The sequence below is a fragment of the Sylvia atricapilla genome, chromosome 13, assembly GCF_009819655.1.
Source record: "Sylvia atricapilla isolate bSylAtr1 chromosome 13, bSylAtr1.pri, whole genome shotgun sequence".
In the NCBI taxonomy this organism is placed as follows: Eukaryota; Metazoa; Chordata; class Aves; order Passeriformes; family Sylviidae; genus Sylvia; species Sylvia atricapilla.
In genome coordinates, this window is record NC_089152.1 from 11823853 (window position 1) to 11846768 (window position 22916).

The window sequence follows — 22916 nt, forward strand, 5'->3', positions numbered from 1 at the left end:
TATCTGCCCTCCAACCATCAGTTTGAACTGTCAGATCACTTCATCTTTGTGTGCTTAGTGTTCTTAGCTGTAAAATGGAGTTAATACTATTGGCCTTCCATGGCACAGCCCCTCAAGACAAAAAGCTATAAAGAACCAACCCCTCATGTTTTACAGTATATTCAGCTGTACTTTGCATGAACAGTTTAAAAAGAAACATATATATAAGTTCTGATTGCTATTCCAGCACAGCATTTTCCCTTTTAATGAGTAGGTCATTCTTTATGCATGAAGTTTGCTCAGTTTGCAGAACTGTTTTATCAGGTTGCCTGAAGTCTGACTAGTTTTGCTTCATCCCATCACACAGAGACAGAGACAAAAGAGAAAGAGACCTTGATAACTATCATGAAAACCCTGATTGATTTTGTGAAGATGATGGTTAAATATGGAACAATCACACCAGAAGAAGGAGTTTCCTATCTTGGTGAGAGTACATACTTTATACCTATTAACAGTGTGTTCTTCCTCTACCAACAGTGACAATTATCTTCTCATCTTCCTTGCTCTTATGAAACCTATTTCAGATCTGTTCATTGAAAATGCTAAAGCTACATTTCTAAATGATTTATCATTTCTTACAGCAATGTTCAATTCCATACTGCTTTAATATTTCTTTCTAAGGAAGCAAAGGTAATTTATCAGATATACATTTAGAGTATTATTACACTTTTTTATCTGTGAAGCACAATTTATTTCAATGACTTTATGTCAGGAGAATATAAGGGTTTTCTGTGTTCTATTAAAGTGGATTAGGTACCTGCATTTCCCAAAAAAAAAAAAAAAATCCAGCACTTCACATCCTTTAATCTGTCACCGTAGATAGCTGGACTAGATGGGACCTAATGCTAAGGTTGTCTACTCAGTGGAACTCCTTCCATCTATGAAGAGTGTTACATTTTGGCACAGGAGTAGATTTTGAAGCACTTTTTCCTGAATCTGTTTTAGAGTCTGTGGCTATGTAGGTTTTATAAAATCGTTACCATTTCCTGAAGAGGGAATCTGGAATGGCCAGGTTTGTGTCTCATACACCTTTCCTGGCTTTGACAAACTCTCTTCCATTCACTGTAGGCAGCCTGTCTAGTTAAACAAGCCGACCTACAGAAGAAGGGTTCTTCTGTACAAACTCTGCACAACCCTTTCATTTTTCTGAAGTCTTTCTGGTCTGGATTAGTCTGAAAAGTTTCTGTTTGCATCAGGGCAATTTCTCAGCTTCATAAATCAGCCTGTCCCAGAGAGAGGACTGGCAATGGTCTTTCTGTGTTGTAGACACTTGATTGATGCAATTGTAACTGTATAGATTGATTATCAATTACTTGCCTACAAAAGATCCAGTGAAGCATGACTCACATTCAGTGCATGACTGCACCCCTCTCTAAAGAATTCATGATATATCTGACTAAGGCTATCCCTTTATATGCTGTAAGAAATCTCCTTGAATTATGGAATATTTGGACAACTTATGCCCCAGTCCAGCTCTTTATTTCTCTGTCTGCCAGTACATTTGAAGAAAGGTGCACATAAAGAAATGGTTGATTTTAAGCACAGTGGTTTCAGTGTCATTCTAGAAATGAAGACACTATGGCTTGATCAGATATTGCCAAAGTTAATAGGCTAAATTCATCCCTGATGCAAGACCATGCAGATAATGGAATTGCACTAGGAATGCATTTTTCCTGGTAAAATTCAGGGAAGTTGTTCACACTGGCTTTTGTTTGAGCAAATAGGTACTGTAACCCTGGGAACAAATTGCCATGATGACGTAGTACAGAAAGCAAGGATTAGGTTAGGAGTTTGAGAGGTCTGATTTAGTCTGGATTTAAAGTAAGACTATCAACTCATGTATCCAGATTCTGCCTTGCAAATGAGTGATTTATGCAGAGATGGGTTTTGTGCTCCCTCAAAGCAACTTACTGTAGTGGAAAAAGCTTTCTCATAGATTCTCAGGTTGCTTCTGTGGTGTTCTTTTTTTAGACTTGCTGTTTAGAAACCGCTTTCAAGCTGACCTTCATTTATTGAGCTACTACTCTCAAATACCGAGGAAGAGCATCCACAGGAGCATGTTAGCTTCTTGCACTATCCTTAACCATGGCAGCAGTTTTATTGCCACTCTTACTAAACTAAAAGTTCTATAGTCTGTAATAGCTGGGTATATCTTGATGCAGTTGGATTAGGGGATTGATACACAGCTGTGCTTATTTCTAGCAGCTAAAGGAATTAGTATAAATATCTGTCAGAGAGAAGAATCAGTGTAAAAAATTGGCAGCTTTTTGTTGTTTCCTCAGTCTATAATCAGTGAGCAGATTCTGTGCTGCTTGGTGAAAAATACCTACTGGGTCTGTGCAGATGAATTACATCCTCTCTCCATTTTATTGCAGTAGGAAACTGCCTAAATTAATTTTCCCCACTCTGTGACTGAAGCCATGCGTAAGCTTTGCCTCTGAATTATACATTCAAAATAATAAATCATTTACTGAATCAAGTCACAAGGTGCAGCTTTCTTGCCTGTCACAGGGGTGCAGAGACAGTGAATTTGAATGCATGTACCAGTAACAGCTGGCCTGGGATTTGGAAACCACAGCATTATGTCATCATCATTGTATCTTACTCCAGGGGAAAGTATTTTGCTGCAGCAGTGGCTGATGTTATTAGGTTTAGCTTTAAGTTACAAAGGGTCTAGCTGCAGTGTGGTGCAAGACAAACAGATGCACAAACATGGAAACAGAGTAAGTTTATTTTTAATACATATATTCAATATTATGTAATACATACTTTAAAGCTTTCCATATGCTAAATGTAATCTGTAACAATACAGAAAGCCCAAACCAGCATATTCATTTATATGAATCAGGAGAAAAATAATGCCTACCTTTTACAGTATGTGTTCAGAAATTATAGCTCTGGAAGCAATAAAGAGAGCCTGTAACAAACTGGTAGAAAATGTGTGTTCAGCTGAGGTGCATCTGATTTGATAATTATCCTGCTATGGCAAAATGTCACAATTTTCTATCACTCTTTACTTTCTTAGCTATGAATGCTGTTACGGGGAGCAAATTCTTCTGTGCAGTGAAAGCCTCAATTTATGTTTCTAGTCTGTTCAAAGGCTTCCAGAAATCTTTCTAGAAAGACCATCTGCCCTCAGAAGATTGAAAGCTGCTTTAAAATAATTTTTGCAATTAAAAGAACAGACAAACATTGTTTGGTACAGAAAGCTTAAGGTAGTAGATTATGACACAGGAGCACAGGGGGCTTGTGAATTAGATCCATCTGTGCTATTATCCACCTTTGGGTTGGTTGGCAGCATCCAGGAAATGCTGCCCAAACAGCTGAACCCCTCTTGCTTGCCCCAGCCTGCCAGAGGCACAGGCTGCTCTCCCTGAACAGGCTGAGTTTTGGGAAGGGCTTGGGACAGTTACTGAAATGATGTTGCTGTTGGCAAGGGTGCAGTGACAGAGGGGAATGGAAGTGTTGGAACATGTCCACGTAGTGACCAGCAGAAAGCAGCAAGAGGCTTTCAGATAAGTTGTGAACTGATTCAGCATAAAATATTTCATTATTCATGGCATTCATAACATTTATATTGCATAAATAGCTGGTGCTGATGCATAAATATCTGATACTCCATGCACAACTGAAAGGACAATGTCCTTCATGGTGCTGAGTGCTTCAAGAGAAAAGGAACTGTTTGAGCCAATAGCAAAACTCACTTTGATTTCAGCAGAGCAATGCATGCATTGCACAGATACTTGTACTGTTTAAATATTAGTTTGTGAGTAGTATCACACTTCTTTCATTTTCCTTCTGTCTGCTGAGTAACGTGATGGTGGAGATTAACTCTGATAGCCTTTCTACCAAAGCCATCTATCACAGACCAGATAAATATTAAGGAAAAGCTTCATCTACACCACAGAAAGAATTTTTTGTATGACCAGTGACTTTGCCTGCATATGCCATGCTATCTAGCTAGATTTAAAATGAAAGCATATCAGTCCACTACCATCTTGATAAAAGCTCTATTTATAGTAATTATGTAAAGTAAACTATAGTTTTGTAATAGATTTATTTTAATAATATTGTTGTCAGCTTAGGAACAAATGGTTTCTGCCAGTTTGTTCAGATACAGTTGTAAATCATCTCCCACCAATAAGACTAAAATAATAAGTGATTTTTAGAACCATTCTAGGAAATATTTGCAATTAGAGGCTTGAGGCCATCAAAAAATAACAGCTTTTAGCAATGTAAGACAAATTCTTAAGAGGCACCAGTGTGTATATATATGAATCCTTTTTACATGACAGATTAATTATATCCTCCTGCTATATGCTGTTTACAGGAGATTTGTAGCAAATTTATCCATTGCCACCCCAACCAAGTGAAAGATATGTTACCCAATAAACTATTACCCTTAAAATGCAGATTAGTTATGTGCACATTAATAGTCTTGTGTGGAGTTCTCATTTATTGACTAGCACACGTAGCACAAACTTTTGCCATCAGTTCTTCTCTATGTCACAGATGTATCTGTATCTTCCACAAATGGAGACAAGAAAGGGGCAAAGGACTGGGAACAAAATGAAAAACTCTGTAGCTTTGCTCTCTCTGAACGGAATCCCACTTTTTACCTCTTTGTAGTAAGGCCTTTAGACTACTGGGGCCACAGTGTAGAACACACAGCCCACAGCAGACTGGCTGAGGAGCAAACCCCCCCTTATTTAGGAGGGAAATAGAGAAATCATACCAGCTGATCAGTGTGCAGTGTTTGAGTCACAGCTGCCTTCTTCCATAGACCAAACCAAAGCCACCCCTCACACCTTCTCCCTTTGGCTCTGACTCACTCTCAGAATCCACACTGTCCCCCGTGACTGAGTAGGAGATTGTGTTAGTTAGAAATGGGCATGAACAGATGTCTCTGTTTACCTTTTCCACCCTCGTATCATTTGTTCTCCGTGGACAGCAGGGAAGACGACCAAGCCGCAGGACACACGAGCACTGGGAGATGGATTGGTCATGGGGAACTGTTGCCGGGGAATAGGAACACTCATTAGTTTGCTCCTTTCCTAAAGAACAGCTGGGATATTGTTTTACTAGAATACTGTATTTTAGGCAGACTGAGGCTGCATGAAAGGGGAAGGAGAAGAGGCAGAAACTTCCCTATGTTGACTTTTGACATGTCCCTGCCTCTCCAGGCTAAGGAATATGAAATAGCTGTTGTGCCTCTCGTGTTCGTTCTTGAAACCTCCACAGCTCCACTTCTGATGAAGGCAAAGCACTGTGATTTGCCCATTGTAGGCCAGTGCACAGTAGACACAATCTGGCCTTTTCATGGGAGAGGAGAATTTGTTTTAATAATGTGACTAATGCCTGAAGTTCTCATCAGCACAGATGCTACAGGCCAAAGATCTGATCCTGATATTTGTTTAGTTGGCCAAGAACAGGCAGAGAGCCAAGAGTGTGAGGCAAAGTGCAGATCACAGCCCACACTGGCATCATCTTTCCTCTCCTCACTGTGACCATGAACTGATGCTCCCTGCTGCAGACTGTGATTTCAGAGGGTGAGGGAAGGTGTGGCTAAAGCAGAGCCAGAGGCTACAAGTGGAATATGGGTGGTGTCATGTGGACCTTTTGTTCATTTTGATGTGGGTGATGAAGGGCACTGACAGAATTTCATACAGGGAACCATTCATGCATAATACCATCATTTTCTTTTTAAAAATCCTTATTTTTTTTCCAAAGGTCTCTTTGATGCCACTGTAGATTTTCATCATAAACATTAAATTATTTAACAATTTTTTTTCCCTACCTTAAATTTTCTTTTTGGTGATTTTCCTTACCCAGTATTTGTCATGTGAGTGATGCATATAGCTGCCAGTGGGAGCTATTTAATTTCAGCTCTTTTCTCTGCTACTTATTTTTTATCTGATGAACTGAGGTCACACAGATGCCAGTATACTGTACTATATCTGAAAAGTAGAAAACAGAGACACCTCAGATGGCAAGAGTGAGGTGAATACTGAAGACCAGGAGTGATTATGTAAAGTATATGCAAATAGTTAAACCCAAGATTAATTTGCATGGAGATAAGATAAAATGATGTAGGGACAGAGTGTGCAAAGATCTCAAGCAAGACTGGAATCTAGGAAGTATATTGATTGCAGACCCCACTGCACCATTATAGCTGTTCTTTCTGTAACTTCCTCCATGTCTGTCCCCTGCTACTTCTGCATTTAAACAAACATATGGATGTATTTTTCCCATTACTTAGATCTTATCTCCTGTTTTCCCTTAGTCAGACTCTCACTGTGTAATAAAATAAATGGGTGGCTATGGTGTGAAAAGTCTGTGACCTCACAGTTCTCAAAAACCAGGATCGCTGCACACTACAGGAAACTGGGCATCACCTGAGGGTGACACTGTGTGTGAGGGCATAGTATTTTCAGTATACACAGGTTCTAAATCTTCTGAGTTATGTTTTGGGAGAGATCCAAGAGTTTTAATATCACTGATTGCTTTTCCTACCACATTACATGACTATCAAATCATGTGTTCAAGAATCCAAACAAATAATTTACAGTTCATTCCTTTGCTTATCACTATCTACCATTTAAATTTGCAGTTATTTCTTGCAAATATATTGCCTCTTCTTCCATTTCCCTTCACTCTCTCTTCTGTGCTTTCCCAACTGGATGGAAATCTCCATCTCCTCATAGTATCTTATTTGACAGATATATTGCATTGTTCCTGAAAGTCTAGGTTTTGCATCCTCCTAAGTGGTTTGTGTTTCTAAAGGAGGGCAATACTTTTATTTTTTCTCACAGTATTTAATAGCTCCATAAACCATACCCCCCCACCCCTGTTTCTGAATGCAGTTGAGCACTGAGACCCTAAGCTGTGATTTGAGATGATTATGGGGGTGTGGGGTAAAGAAGGTGTCACTGAACATTTAAAACTGCATCCCACTCCTGCAGGAGAGGCAGCTCTGGGCTGCTTCAGTTCCAAACCATCATGCTCATAAAGGGCATGCTGTGGAAACACATCAAATGTGTGCACAGGCCACGGAGCAGCTCCAGGAGGGGAAAGGATTAGCAAAGGACTGCACCACACAGCTGTAAGAGACCTGCAGTAACGCAAAATACCTGTGGAATATTAAAAGGACAAATTTGAGAAATAGCCTGTGAGGTAGGGAATTTATGAAGGGTGATATAAAGGAGACTCGGTCAGAGCTATGTTTACCTCAAAGCACATCTATTTAATTGTATTTTACTTTTGGAGCTGCTTTTAACCTGATTGCCAAGTGATACTGTTGCTGTCTGAATTTCAAATCACTCTGACCATCACACCTGTAATCCCTTTACAAGTGATGCCATGACCTGGGACTTGTCACCTGACATGTCACTCCTCATGGCAGCATTAGGCTTCAGACACTCCGTCACAACAAATCAGTCAAACGGGAAGATTCAGGAAGAAAATGCCCTATCTTCACATGAAAGGCAGGGAGTTAGAGAGCAGCAGGAGATTTGTAAGGCTGAGACCCATCTGTAATTCCACAATGGAGGGATTTCTCTTGTTTGTCACAGTTTTAGTAGTTTATGTGGCATATGCTTGCTACAGCTATAGCTGACCAAAGGTCACACTCTGCTTTTGGCTACACTGGGGAAAATCCAATGGACATTGACAGTTCTTGGACACACACTTGTCCAAAGAATTAATCAGATGTGCTCCTCCCATAGAATAGTCCCAAGCAAATGCTGAGATGTCCAGAGATTTTTCATAGATGGAAAACGGCCTTGCAAACTCTTGAGGATCATCTGCTGCAGGAGACAGAAAAGCCCTTGATAACTGTGGGTTTTTAATGCCTGTAATATGTGCATCTCACACAAGCAGTCATCAGCACAAAGCTTCCCAGCTGAAGCAGTTGGAGTGTATGAACTCATTAAGTAAATGAATTTTTTAGCTAGCATTAGAAGTGATCTCAGATACCTTGATGATCCCTTTTCTCCTTTAATAAACACAGTCTTTTTATGCTGTATGAAAACAGAACAGCAAAGCAGGTCTTTCTGTGGAAATTTAATTACATAGAATCTCATCTTCAGTCAATTTGATGAGGATAGAATGTGAAACTGCCTCCCAGGTACAGGGCAATTATGAAGAAGAAAAAACACTTTGCAGGAAAATTTGCAAGAATCTGGAAAACACTATGAATCTGTCTATTGAGAAATGTCTATGTCAGGCTTCCATCACCAATTCCATTCAATACTCAGATGGATATATTCGTTTCTGCCTCTCTAAGAACAAAGTAATTTAATTTGTAATCGTTATCCATGTAGTATCTTTTCCCATGGATTTAGAGGGTGTTACCACAGTACATTTTCCCAGAATAAAGATAAAACATTCTGATTTTATGCAGTTCAGATTTTTGGATGCCCAACTTGAAGGACTTTATAGAGTTTCAAAAGTTCTGGTAATTTGCATTTTCAGGTGGAATTGAGAGCAGGTATCATTGTGTAGTAGCTGGGCTAAGGATGTCTCAGAAAGCCTTCTCAAAGCAGAAGCCCTCCTGCAGCACGAACGCTTCAGTGAGTCATCCCAGATCAAAGAGCGAGTTAGAAAGTGAGGCAAGGCAGGAACCAGATCTTGTGACTCCGGGTGTCTGCTTGGATGATGAGATTATCCTGCTCCGTGGAAAGCTGCCGCCAGGGCAATGACCTATTTACCAGCGTAGGTCGCTTCCATTAGCTCAGTAGTTATTGTCCTGTTGTTTTAATTAGTGCCATTTCAAATAAGTGGCCGGCTCTGTGGAAAGGTCAGTACCTTTGTAAGCTCTTCCTCTGCGCGAATTAGGTTGCTAAGGAAACGACCCCGGAAAAGTAATCAATCCTTGTTAGACCTGGGCTAGGACGGGCGGTTGCTTAGCTGCTCACTCCAGATGATTCACTCCATCAGGGTAACTCGGAGCAAACACTGCTCAGCCCTGGCCTGGCCGCACATGGCGAGTACAAACATGTTTTGAAACAACACCAGCTGTTAAAGCATTAATTTTGAAGCGAGCGAGGGCAATAAATCCTGTTCAGGAAGAACTGGGATTATCTGGCAGTATTCTCTCTAGGGTACACAGGAAGGCACATCAGAGCCCCTCAAACACGGACTCTGTCACTCAGGAAATGTGACTGATTATAAATGTTCAGATCTGTATTGATGTGCCATCCAGCTGGCAAGGTCACTTCACCCCTTCTCCTGTAAAATGTAGTGCCTGTTACAAGGCCTGTCTTGTAAGTTTGTCCACATCCTTACTGACAAAACAAAGCTCTGAAAATGGAACACAGTGGTTATCATATCCAGACTGGCTTTAGTGGCCAAGCTCAGGTCATTAGTGGTCAGCATTGCCTTATTACGCTTCATGGGGCTGGAAAGCAGTTCTGTACTCACAAAGGAGTGTCAGTGAACTCACATTAAATTGTTACCAAAATCAAAGGACTCAGAGAAACTGTACAATTCCTGATGCTATTTATAGAAGTGAATGAATAATGGAGGAGTATAAATCCCATTGCCTGCACTAGCACGCGCTGTATGTGGATATGTGTACAACTTTCAAACACTCTCGACAAAACAAAAACTTTTGGAAATATTAGTGTCAGACATTTAAATCTTAAGATGTCTTGGCAGATTATAAATCTAACTCGTGTTGGAGTCTTTTTGTTTCCTTCTAATAGAAACTTACTGCCTAAATGCAGACACTTTTAAGGAAAGGCACTTATGAATCAATGCACTTACATATGTGTAATATTTAAAATTTTTAAATACTTTTATTTTTTTAAATACCATGTTGACGCTTAAAATTAATCCTAATTTCATAGAATACGCTGGATTAAGCTCCAAAATCAGTGACATTTTTGCATTTGCATGAATTAGTGAAGGAGAATAATCTATTTGCTTGAGTTTACAAAGGGTTTTTAAGCTCTTAACTGTGTAATCAACAGAGAAATCCTTATCTTGCTGTAAAAATACTAGTATAGTACTGATTCAGGTTGAAAAATAGAATCTTAAGATGAACTGAAAGGGATGCTTAAGATCCTTTCTATATGCTTTGGATCAAGTGATTAGTGAGGCATCAATACCACCACTGTAATTCTGGCTTGTTTTTTATTTCACCAGGATGTCTGACCCAGCTTGTAACACAGCCCAGACCTGTTTTGTTTAGGGCATATGGGGCAAGGTCAGAAATCACATTAAAGGGATATGTAGCAGATGAAAATATTTACAAAAAACCCCATGATGTGATGTAGAATTGGGAGGGTGCAATCAGGCAGGGAGCCAACAAATACTGCTTACATTTTAATTTTATGTAAATAACAAAATATAGAGGATGCAGACAGACAGGATTATGTGATTTCTCATCAGATGGGAGGCACAATTGCTTATGGTGATCTGCCACAAAAAGAAATATACTTATTAAAAAAATACTCCTTATGTTTCAGTGCTGAGTATCATTCTAATGGAAAAAATTGCTCCCAACTGATGGATAAAATACTGGCCTTATACAGAAAATACAATTTAAAATATTATTAGTCTTCTTATATCTATATTGCTGCAGTTCCCATTGCACACTGAATATTTCAGCTGTTTATATAAAAGGAATTTTGACAAATTTCAAAACTAAGTCTCTCAAAAATACCCAGCAACATGATAGTATGTATGAAATTTTGAATCCATGTTTAATTGAACCTTTAAAAAGCTAATAAAAGGAAGGAAAATTCTGCACCATGTTCATAATATGATTGAAGAAACATGGCAAGTTGTATGGTGATCTGTATTTTGAATATCTACTAAATGTGGTATCAAAAAGACTTTTTTTCCCACATAAACATACAATGTTTATATCTGAACATCCTTATGAAGAAGAGTTTTTACTTCCAAATTAGATTAATTCAGCCCTGAAATTTGCATAGAAAAACATTTTCCAGTCTTCTAGAGATGTATACATGGCCACAGCTGTCTAGTTGGCTTTCAGGTAAATGCTTGACTTCAGCAGCTTTAGAAAGTATTTGTTTTGATGTCTTCAATTTACATGTTTATTTCATCTAAATATAATTTAAACCCTTTACTAGAGTTTTTCTAATGAAACCATATAAAATCGAGACACATAGGCAGTTTGAGATAGTGTTTTCCCACCAGGATGAAGCAAATATTTCATAGTCTTGTATTTTTTGAAAAGTTAATTAAAGCCTTTCGTTGCTTTCATCAGAATAAATTGCTACAGATAGTCATCTGTATTTTGTGACTTACGTGACTGAAATATGGAATATGATGCACATTTTTACTGACTTTATCCACTTTGGCAGTATTTGGTACTCTTATTGTCATGATTCAGTTGTTATTTTTTTTAAATAAGATTGATCAATATTCCATATAGCTATTTGTTCTTTGAACATTGGCTCTGCATTAACTGTTCAGGGGCAAGGATGAAGGCTGTTCTTTTAGATTCCTACTTACATTCAGAGTGGTGTTGGGGACAGGACAATATAGTATGGATTCTACATCTTCTCCATTGAAGAATAACTGAGGTTTGGTTTTGTTTTGCCTTGATTCCTAGAAAACTTAGATACAATGATAGCTGAGCAGACAAAGAAGAAGCTTGAGAACCCTTCCACTAAAACCAGGACAAAACTAACACCAGGTACTTACTCTACAATTTTCTTTCCTGGAATAACACATTTTTTAATCTATTCAGTTGAAAGTATGCTAATTGCCTCCGCAGCCAGACTGCTTGTTAAAGCCAGAGTCTCTGAAGGACCTGTACCAAGCCATAGCTCCGTTGTCTAAGCACACAACAAGAGGGAGATTTTCACTTAATTGTCTAGTCTTTGAGAAGTATATTCACTGTCTTTTTATTCACTGGAGTCCAGACATTACACATATACAAAAGCAAGCTGTATCAGTGCTTTTTAATACTAAACAGTAATGAAAAAGCATTATCTGTCAACTTTGAATGTAGCAAATGCAAGTTTCGTAGAATTTTTCTCTGCACAAAATGTGCCTTTGCATTGCAGTCACCTGTATTCAGCTGTTGTTTGTGAGAGCAGAAACAGTCATTCCTCTTTCCAAGGGTCTGGAGTAAAGATGACCTTTAGAAAGCACTTTGAGACAGGCTCCAATGAGGCTCTTCCTCAGCCAGCAGTCAAAATGCTTTACTTGCCAAGATTGTATTGTGGTAATTGAGAAATGCTCCTGGCACATTTGATATAGAATTGTTTGCTTTTGTTATTCTTTTAGACAAGAGTAGTGAAGAAGCAGACAGTACGAAGGAAGAAGCAGCTAAAATGGAAAAGGAATATGAAGTTTCAAAGGATTCTACGAAAATTGAAGGACAAAATGCAGCAGGAAACAGTGAAGAATCTGGAGGTACAGAATATTGCTTTCCTATTATGTGTGCTCCAAATGATTGGAGTCTTTTCCTCTCTTTGGTATTGATTTTCCAGGTGTTAGTATAAATATCCTCAGTCTATAGTCACTGGGAGTCAGCACACAACAGCTTGATTCAGAAGTACAGTTATCTGCCAAGTTTTAAGTATATCACACTGGGCAGACATTTACAGAATTCACAGACCCTTTTAGAACAATATGAAATGCAGTTTGATGCAGTAGTGCAGAGATTTTGCTTCTTTGCATGTGGCTTTTCAGTGAAATTGGATGGCCAGAATATTCAATAATCTAAGTGGGCCCTTTGATTTCTATAGATTGTGTTAGAACAAGCTGGTACTGAAAGGCAATGAAGAGTTCTGCAGTGTCACAATTTACATTTCCCACTGACAGAGGTTAAAGGTTATCAGTAATTAACCTATTTTACATAACTTTGAAAACATTGCAGTAAGTTAGTGTCTCTCCAAGCAAATGTAGCACAGTAGAACAGTTATTTTTGTCATGCCTCAGCATGACAAATAATGCCACGTGCTAAATTACACTGTGCTGGCTGAAGTCACCTGGGTGCAAATCAGCTGAAAACAAATCTGCAGGGGGCATCATTCCTCCTTATTGTGCTGAACTCTTGAAGCAGAATGTTTCTGGTGCAGAAACCTTTCAGTGAGTTCTTATTGGAAAGGGTCCAGCACAAGAATCTATGTTTTGTAATCAGTTGGTTAAACAAAATTGTGTCTTTTGCACCAGTGCTGTCTGATGCTCATACTTTTTGGAATACAGTGTTTTCACTCAGGCTGCTCAGTAAAGAATTGCAGAAATCAGGACTGCAGTAGGTTGTAGTCCATCGGTTCAGCTCTGTGGGCAGTGCAGCCACTCACATAGGGAAGGTGACATTTTTTCCAGCAGCTCATTTATTTCAACATGGAAAAGGAAAATAGCTCAAGATGGCTGTCTGATTTCACAGTAAAGTTTTCTCAATACCTGTGGGAAGTGATAAATAACACATTTTGCTCATCTCTTGAAGATTTGTCTTTTCAGTTTGGTTCAGGTTATTTTCCTTTATCTTCAGCTCAGTAGCTATTTAAAATTTAAATTGGATCAGTATTTACTTCTTTGTCTCATCATTCAATGCCCTTGGTCTTTCACAGAGTAACTTACTGCAAGGTTACTGCACTCCCAGGTCAAAAATGAGGGTGTATCTAATACTGTATCCAGTTATTAACAGGCACAGACATGCACAGTTGGCAGTAGTAACCTTCTACACACTAATCACACTAGGTTTTCATTCCTAACAAATGTAAGAACATTACATCAATAAAGCTCCAGCCAAGTTAAGAATTCAAAATCCATTAGCTGGAATATTTCCTTAGGGCCTTATTAGGTAATCCTTGTACTAATTCTGTCCTGTGTGCTTTCTGGTCTAAAAATAGTCATCACTTTAAATTTCAGCTATAACAAGAAGTTATCATGGTAATTTTAATACATCCTTTTTCTCAGTAAAAATAGTAGCTATATTTCAAGTTGTCTTTCCAAAATATCACAATTTTAGGTTTGCTATATGCTGCTAGTACTACTGTATGAAGGAGTTTTAATACTGAAAGTTCTCAGCCCTAATTAAGTAATTCCTTGCTATCTCGACAGCTTTTTCTTTGCTGAACAATTACAATTGTTCAGCAAATTGCTGAACAATTACAAGAACAACCTCAAAAAGCTATAGGTTGTTCTTAAACCACATAAGCAGTTTCTGTGGATGCCACCAAAAGTTATTATAAAGATCAAAAAAAGCCATGATCCTGAGTTTGTACATGACTAATCTTGCACAGGCAACACCTGCTAACCATCTGTGGGAATTTTGCCTGACTAAGTTTGACAGGACTCAGGTTTTAAACAGAAACTAAGAATAGTTTTAATCTGCCTCTGCTGTGACCAACTTCACCCAGTTAAGCAAGCTGCATCAATCATTGATGTGTTTGATTTCTCTCTCATCTTTTCCTCCAGGGAAATCTGAAGCATATTTGGAAGCAATCAGGAAGAACATAGAATGGCTGAAAAAACACAATAAACAAGGTAACAAAGAAGGTATGAAGTAAAAGGCCTTAACATTGGGGTGGGCACCATCTGCATTAAAAAGCAAGTAATTTATATTGTGTTGTATGACTTAACACTGTGTTACACCTTAAATAATAGTAATGTGCAACTGTGCTTGTGTAGATTATAGTGATCATTAGTGGTGTTAAATAATACATGTCATGTAAAAACTAAGCCAATGAACATAAATAGTGAACTAAGGTAGATTAATGTAAACCGGGTCGAATGGCCCTGGCCACAAAACCCACGTAGACTGACCCACAGGGAGTTAGTCATGTGCTGTCCGCACAGTCCTGGTGGTCTGTCTGCCTGTCACCACGTAGCTGTGTCAGCTGTGTCAAGTGCTTCATTTCTTAGCTCATCATGTTGTTTAATTATGACTTTTTAGGTGAGCTAGATGCATTTGAGATGTCTGGACGTGTCTAGAGAAGCTTGGTGCATCTGGCTAGCATGCCTGCACCAATAGCAATGAGTCCTGCTCCATAACCAGGAACAGCTGAGATACAAACTTCTGTCAGTAGCACTGTAATACATTGGATTACAGCCCAAATCAACTCCAATGACTTGTAGCTCTCACATGCAAAGCTGTGTAGAAGGGGGCAGTGACTGAAGCAGCTGCACAGGGTTTGCTCACCAGCTGTCCCACCATTTGCCTTTTCCTCGGAGGCACGGCTGTGTGAGAGCTGCTGGCAGGGACAGAACAGCAGCAGGATTTCACCTTTATTTCTTGCAGATCTTTATTCATCCATACCATCTTTCCCCTCAAGTTCTTACATTAAACCAGCCTCCTCTCCCTATTCTCTGCCATGGCTGTGTGTCCTGCTATTGCCTGCTCTAGAAGTGAAGGTTCCTAGCCAGGGGATCCATCCCTGGGCTATGACTGGCCCCTGGTGAGAAGGATCCTTCTCACACCAGCCAAGCAAAGGGTGATCTGAGATGAGATTAGCCCTGGGTAATCTATCCATCCTCTCTGTGAGTTGAAGTGTGTATAAATTCCATTTCAGAGATGACTGCATGCCTACAGCCCAACACATTCATTTTTCTCTACAGAAAATGTAATAGAAAAGACCATAAAAAAAAATCCCATCTCTCAAATCATTTCCAGACATTGGCAGTCATGGCAGTTAGTAGCAGTAGCAGGCCTAGTAGCCCTCTTTGCTCAAGAGTTTTCCTGTCAATTTTAATTAATGGCTCTGTTTAGCAATATACTCATTGTAGTAATTAGATCTCCATCATGCGTGATTATGTCTCTGTATCACACATGCTGCCTGAGCAGCCTCTTGCTCCTCTTTGTAGTAATCTTTCTTCTGCACTGCTGCAGTCTGAAAATGGCTGTGACTGCAGATCAATAGCATTTCATCTGCCTGTGAATGCAGTAAGATATATATATATATCTCTGTGTAGATGGATTTTCATTTGCACTAAAATATCTTTATTGTCCTCTGGCAATGGAAATAGGCCTTAAAGTGAGAGTAAGTTATGACAAAATTAGAATAGTATTTTTACTCTTCGGATACATCATCTTTATTGTGCCTTTTCATACTCTTTATTTTTGTAAAATGCTAATTCAGTTCCCCTGGGATGATGTTAAGTACAGTCAGGGTAAGCTTATCTAACCGTGAATGCATTGCAGTGTTTCTTCAGTGCAAGATTAGGTGGTGTTGCTGTGCTCATCAATCATTTCTCCACTTCCAGCTGGCACCTGGGGGCTGGCAGAAAAGTGATTCTCGAAGTAATTCATGGATTAAAATGGCCAGACTTTGCCAGCCCTACTCATGGATTGGTTTACTCACTGAATATCTTTGAAGAGGTTTAGGTTTTCTTCAGGCAAATGTTTGTGGGTCCTTCATTTTGTATGAATTTCAGTAGATATTATTCGTTCAATGACTAATAACCCTGGAAATGCTGATTTGCATTTCTGCAGTTTGGAAGTATCAATTGTCTGTTAAGGAGGCTGGGATGATTTAAAGATAAACACATCAAAAGCCTGGATTTTGGGCTCGTTGCCTTTTGTGTCTGAAGTTTGCTTTACCTGTTTACGACCTACAGGCTCCACTGGCCTGTCCTTCACATCTCCCAGACCTGGCTTGGTGCTTGAAACCTTTGCAGAACTGAGCATTTAACTGATACATGCAAAGAGCATGTGTGGATTGTTCAGTAAATACTTGGGCAGTTCAGAGCTTCATCACACTAACAGCAGCCATTTAGAAATGAAAGCAAATCCTGTCATTAATTTCAATGGCAAATGGCTTGATCTGAATATGAAAATAAGAGCTCACTTAATTTACTGGAGCTGTGTAACAGCTCCATGTAATGCTGCAGCTGTTGCAGTGAATCAGCATCCAAAGCTGATCTTTCTAATTACAATAGATTCTAAATAAGTATTAGAAATTGGCAGTTATCAACTTCTAGGGAAAAAAACCAGTTTAAATTGCTGTGAGATACACAAATTAGCCTGAATTGGATAATATCATAATGGTTGTAATCCCATACAGGAAGGTGAGTAATTAAACCTTCACATCTCCACATGATCATCTTAGAGTTAGAAACAGTATTCTAGAAGTAAAATAAGCACAGAGATTTTAATGTGAAAAATGTGGATATTAAATTTATTTAGTATTTGTTCATCATTCATTTCCATTCCTTGGTATCTTTCACTGGAGATCCTCATTCTGTCAACCTGAATGAAATCTCTCATCCCAATGACGAAATTGCTCAGTACTATTTGTCCCTATTACTCATACAGGATGGAGACACAAGGTTACATTCTGTTAAGTAACGCCAGTAACAGACCAGACTAGAAATCCTCGCCTCAGTACAGCAAATGGCAAAATTCCTGCTAACACAGATATGGAGAGGACACCTCTGCAGGAGGGGGGGAGTGCTGAATATCAATTTTCTGTATTACTCATTTGAAATTGCCTTATGCTGTTATAAAAATGATAGCAAGCATCAATTCGCTTCTTAGATCATTCTATTTCTATCCCATTTTGGTCAAATTTTGAAACCTAAAAAGCCACAAATTCATTATTGTTTTGTTTTGTTAAGAATACACAGTTTGAAAGAAGGTTCTTCCACATATAGCTGTGTGATGTTATACACAGGACATTGCAAAATCAGTTTTAAGGTATTCTGAAGGCCCCATTTGTGGAATAAATTATACTGAAAAATTCAAAATGTATTCATTCTTGTGAAAGATACTAATTCATTTTTACCCTTAAAACATTGATGTTCTTCTTCTAATTTTAACAAATTAAGCTTTACATTTATGCAGCTAATTATGAACTGAAATTTATTGTGTTTGTGTGAATATACTGAGTCTGCTGCCAGAGTCATGACTACACCACAGGTTACCTTTCTATGTTATTTGAAAAATTGCTTTGCAGTAGAATTCTTTTCATGGAAAATAGTGATGTTTTCCAGCTTAAGAGAAGTCTGTTTAATGCATATGGTGTGAATGAGGCTGTGTAGATGCACCCATCTTCTGAAAAAGGAGGAAGGATCTTTCAGCACTCTGTTGCAGATTGACAGAGGAGGATTGTCAAAAACTGACACTAACATTGGCTGCTCACTGCAGTAGTTTTCAAACCAGAATATTATGTTCTGTATCAAGGTAAATAATTGTATTACTTTTTTATCTATTTTCAGGGAGTTGGTTTCATGAATTTCCACTACAGTGGTAGTAAGTGGGAATTTTATTGAGATTTCAACTAGAAATAGTCCATTTAATACTTTATTTTGATTCCATGACAGTTGTGAAAATAATAGAGCACAACAGCTTTTGCTGTGCAAAATAGAACATCAGATCCATGGATCAGAAAATATTCTTGCTTCAGCATTTGACAGCAATCAATCAAGAGCAAGAGATTATTATTCCTCTTGGATAGTAAAAGCACCGTGGTGTGTAAAAAGACTTTGTGCAGCTGGTTTGGGTTTTTTAATGGTTTCACAAGTTGCACTTAGAGAGAATTCTCTCCATGTTTGATAAAGCACATTGGTTGGATAAACTTTACAATGACATTGGTTCTTAGGTGAAGCACTATGATGGCAATGACTCATTGTGCAAATGAATTCTTGTTTTTCAGACTATGATCTTTCAAAGCTGAGAGATTTCATTGATCAGCAAGCTGATGCTTATGTGGACAAGGGCATCCTGGACAAGGAAGAGGCTGATGTAATTAAACGCATCTATGGCAGCCTGTAAAAAGTTAGTGACTGCCAAACCTGTAGAAATGTAGTCTAGTTTCCCCCACTCCTGGCTCAATGACTTATGATCTGTTGATTTGAGGATATCATTAGAAATGCTCTGTTTACATTGTACTGACAACTCTAGACAGAAATGAAGAGCTGTAGTGCTCCATTCACTTTCTGCATACTGTATTTTCCACAAATCAACCCTAAACACCAAATTCTGACACTGATTTCTATTTGATAAGGTAAATATTTCTGTAATGCTCTCTGATTTATTGTTTGTGTTTTGTTTACTTTTGTAGCTAAAACAATAATTCCTGATGGAAACTTCTTTTAATGCTACATTTTTTTGCTTTCACTCAACAAGCTTTCTATAGATGCAACTATGTAAAGGGCATTATGAGAAAATAGTTCATAGTTCTCTAAATAAAATATTTGAAAATAATTGACCTATTAAAGTTTTCATTAATCTTCATATTATTTTATATTCATTTATTTTGGTTTTAAATACTAACATCTTTTTTTTTTTTGATCCTTTATTTCTTTATGTAGTATTCTGTACCTTGGACTGTAGTGTCCTTAGCTAACTGATAAATCTTAGACATTACAATTGCCTTCCATATTACAGAGCTGTAGTCTCCTCTTCAGCATGTGTGAACATTCTCTTTGCACCATTTGATGATTGTGCATGCATAATTAGTTGAATTCCTGATGTGAATATCCTGATAGCAAGTGTAAATAGCCATTGCTTTCTCTAAAGAAAAAAATAAAGAAAGCAATTCAAGTCATTTTGTATGGAAAGGGAAGTTTGCAACAAGAGATGTTTTTAGGAAAATGGGCCCTGTTTTTCAGAAATACTTAAATAATCTATTGTATCTCAGTGTCTCTGAATATCAAGGCTGTGGTCTGATTGCTCACCCCTGTTCTGTGCTGAGCAGTATTATCTTGGAGAACTCCTTTTTTATTTTGGCCTGTATATGTTAGCATTAGCCAAGAATTTGGTACTTCCCAAAGGATCAAAAAAAACCAACAAAAATGTCATCCTCATTCTTCTTCCTCAACTAACAGAGTTTTGGAAGAATGGTTTATGTGGTGTTTTATCTTTAAGTAAATTGATAACTTTATGTATGAAGAACTGATGAAGCAAGATCAAAGGTAAAGAAGCATTTAGAAAGGTAAATTTCAAACATAGTCCCAGAAATTGTAAGGCCTTAGACCTATCCCCTGCAGGAACTCCAGGAAAGCCCTGTACTCTTTCCTTACAGATTCTTCATTCAAAATTGAGGTTATCCCTTCTCTGATTTTTTTTTTAAACTTATGATATCTCTAAGATTGATACAGTTAAGAAATGGTATCTGATGCAGAAGTTGGAATTTGCCTGCCAGTGAATGGAGATACTGACTTAGAGCACTGCCTGCACAGCACGAAGTTCTGTAAGTGTCAAGTCACTCCTTGGGTCATTTCCTCCCTCACAGCTGGAGATCATAGAGGAGGAGATTTGAGCAATGTTTCTCAGACAGCTGAAGTAAAGTCTAGAATCCCTGCAAAACATAAACTGTCAACTGAGCACTATTGATAATCAGTATTAAGTGAATGTGATAGCACTGAGGTGTAACAGAATAACTCCTTGCAAACTGATGAAACATAAGCCAGTGAATGTTTTCTAGCATCCACGAAATGCATCATCACTGCCTGCTCATACACATCCTGGTGTGAATCATTGAATTGCAGTATCAGTCACTAATGGTGATTTTCTTTTTAGGTAAAAACTATATTTAAAAAAGTAATCAATGTAAGCTTCCTCTGACAAATAGTCCCTTAGAAACTCTATAGAAAAAATAATTAGGAAAAAGAATTAATGTTATTTTAAATCAGTGCATTTGTTCTCATCTAAACCCTTCATTTATTTATTATTTGCTATTGCTCCCAAAGATCTGAGTTTCTTTATGTCCCTATAGATCCAAGTTGCATTGTGCAACAGCTTCTGACTTCCTTTCTTATGTGACCATCACATGGGAAAAGCAAACTGTTTCCCAGATCTGGATTTATGACAGAAATCAGGAGGATGGTAACTAACCATAGACCTTTACAGCTGGGGGAGTGGTAATGACCTAGGATCTGCACTTGAAGAAACAAAAAAGGGCAAACTGTCCTTCCCCAATGACTACTTTAAAAAAGACCCCAAAATTTCTTCTCCTGTCAATATGATGAGTAGTATAAGAATAATTTCAGTTTTCACTGGAAGTTAGTTTCTTCATCCTCTCATGAGTCTTGTACTAAAGGGCAGATGCCATCAGCTAGTGACCAGTCAGTATGAACAGTGTGTGGTGATACTTGTTAACCTCTCCATTTTGCAAATTTATCGCTTGAACAAAGTGACATAACTTAGGAAGACACAAACCCAGCAATGGATATGACCTGATTGTATTTCAGAGTATGCACGTTCTTGGACTTGCTCTGTGCTTACCCTGCTGCTCTACATCCCTGGGGTGCACATTGAGATAACTGAAGCAGCCTGATGAGTAGCTGAGAACAGAGCAAGCCTCTGACAGATAGACCAGAAATCACAGCTATGGTTCTTCAAACTAAATTCACTTTCCATCCTGCCCAAGCCCACTAAACTTGTTGCTTGAATGCTTCAAATACTGGTTCCATTGCTGGTACATGGAATGAACATCTATCAGTACATCACACCTTTCAGAGCCAGGCAGTGAAACACAGCCAGCCTGATGAATCACCCTGCATTCCTAAAGGGCTGTGACTTACTCGAAATAAAATCAAACCGAGTGACGCAAGTTTCAACCTGCGCCACACATCAGTCCTTATTTTGCAGGGAACACTTCGAGCACATTAGGATTTGACATGCACTGCTGTGTGTTTAGCCATAATTAGTAAATCATAGTGCTTGCTTTCTTCCTGGTGAGAAAGGTATTTTCTTCAACTGCACATCTCTGTTTTAAAACTGACAGAAATCGGTTTGTGTTGTTTCTATCTCTGCTGGATCCTTCAGAAGTCCTTCACTTCTAAATTATCACTGAAAATGTAATAAATACAATATATATGCTATTCACCTTTTGAGCTTTTCTAATAGACTATTGTTTCTGATACTGTACTTTATTAAACACTTTACTACAAGCTACATTAGTGTGCTGCTTTTGGCTGGGGTAGACTTTGTTTTCTCCACAGTAGCCAATACAGGGCTTTTGTTTTGGATCTGTGCTGGAAACACAAACGTGTTGATAACATAGAGACGTTTTAGCTCTGGTTTAGTCTGAGCAAAGCTTGCACAGAGCCAAGGCCTTTCCTGCTCCTCACCCCACCCTTGAGGGGGTGCACTAGAAGCTGGGAGGGGGCCCAGGCAGGACAGCTGATCCCAACAGACCCAGGGGCCCGTGTGGTGCCGTGCTTGGTGTGTAAAGCTGGGGAAGGAGGGGGAAGGGGGCAGGCTGTTTGGAGCGACATTTGTTTTGTTTTCCCTAAAAACCCTTCCTTAAGGTGGAGCCCTGCTTTCCTGGAGATGGCTGAACACCTGCCTGCCCATGGGAAGCGGTGAATGGATTCCTTTCCTTTGCTTTCATGCACAGCTTTTACATTACCTATGAAACTGGCTTCATCTCGACTTGTGAGTCTTCTGCCTTTCACCCTTGTGGTGCTCTGCCCCATCCCTGTGGGGATAGTGAGTGCCTGGGAGGGGCTGGGTTGCCAGCTGGGGTTAAAGCACAAGAAGCAGTTCAAGGCTGCTGTTGTGTGCCAGAGAGAATGCACCTTTGCCGTGTGCTGCCCAGCTGTTTGAGGCCGTCCTGCACCACGGAGCACAGCAGCTCACCGCCATGCAGGAGGGGCTGGGGTGCCACAGGGATGTCCTTCTCAGAAGGTTACATGCAGCTACAGCACCTGCTGGCTGAGTTAGCTGCATTCACAGGGGTTTAGCAGCCTCCAGCCACATTGCAACCGAGTGCCAATTACCAATTTTTTTACTACTTATATCCCACATATTTCACTTAAAGAGATCCTTGTCTGAGCCTGCCCAGGTTTTGACTTTTCAAACTTTGACTGAAGAAATCTGTAAAAAGAAAACTTCAAACATGCAGGTTCCTAAGCACAAAATAGCTGCAAAACATGGAATTTTATCTGCTTTGTTTCAGCCTGACACTGCCCTGTTCCGCCCTAAGCCACACCTTGCAGGATTG

General features: G+C 39.0%; 1 protein-coding gene across 2 annotated transcripts in view; it reads left to right on the forward strand.

Annotated features, from left to right (window-relative positions):
• The window catches only part of SCG3 (secretogranin III), a 25451-nt gene extending 6280 nt beyond the window's left edge, over positions 1-19171 (forward strand). The window contains exons 8-12 of one of the 2 annotated variants that reach the window (XM_066328438.1): positions 347-463; positions 11624-11707; positions 12304-12432; positions 14446-14526; positions 18621-19171. In XM_066328438.1, coding sequence (XP_066184535.1) covers positions 347-463; positions 11624-11707; positions 12304-12432; positions 14446-14526; positions 18621-18739 — 530 coding nt within the window. In that variant the 3' untranslated portion in view covers positions 18740-19171. The remainder of the gene's footprint in view (positions 1-346; positions 464-11623; positions 11708-12303; positions 12433-14445; positions 14527-18620) is intronic. The other variant, XM_066328439.1, reaches the window with a different exon arrangement.
• Positions 19172-22916: the final 3745 nt, after the last annotated feature.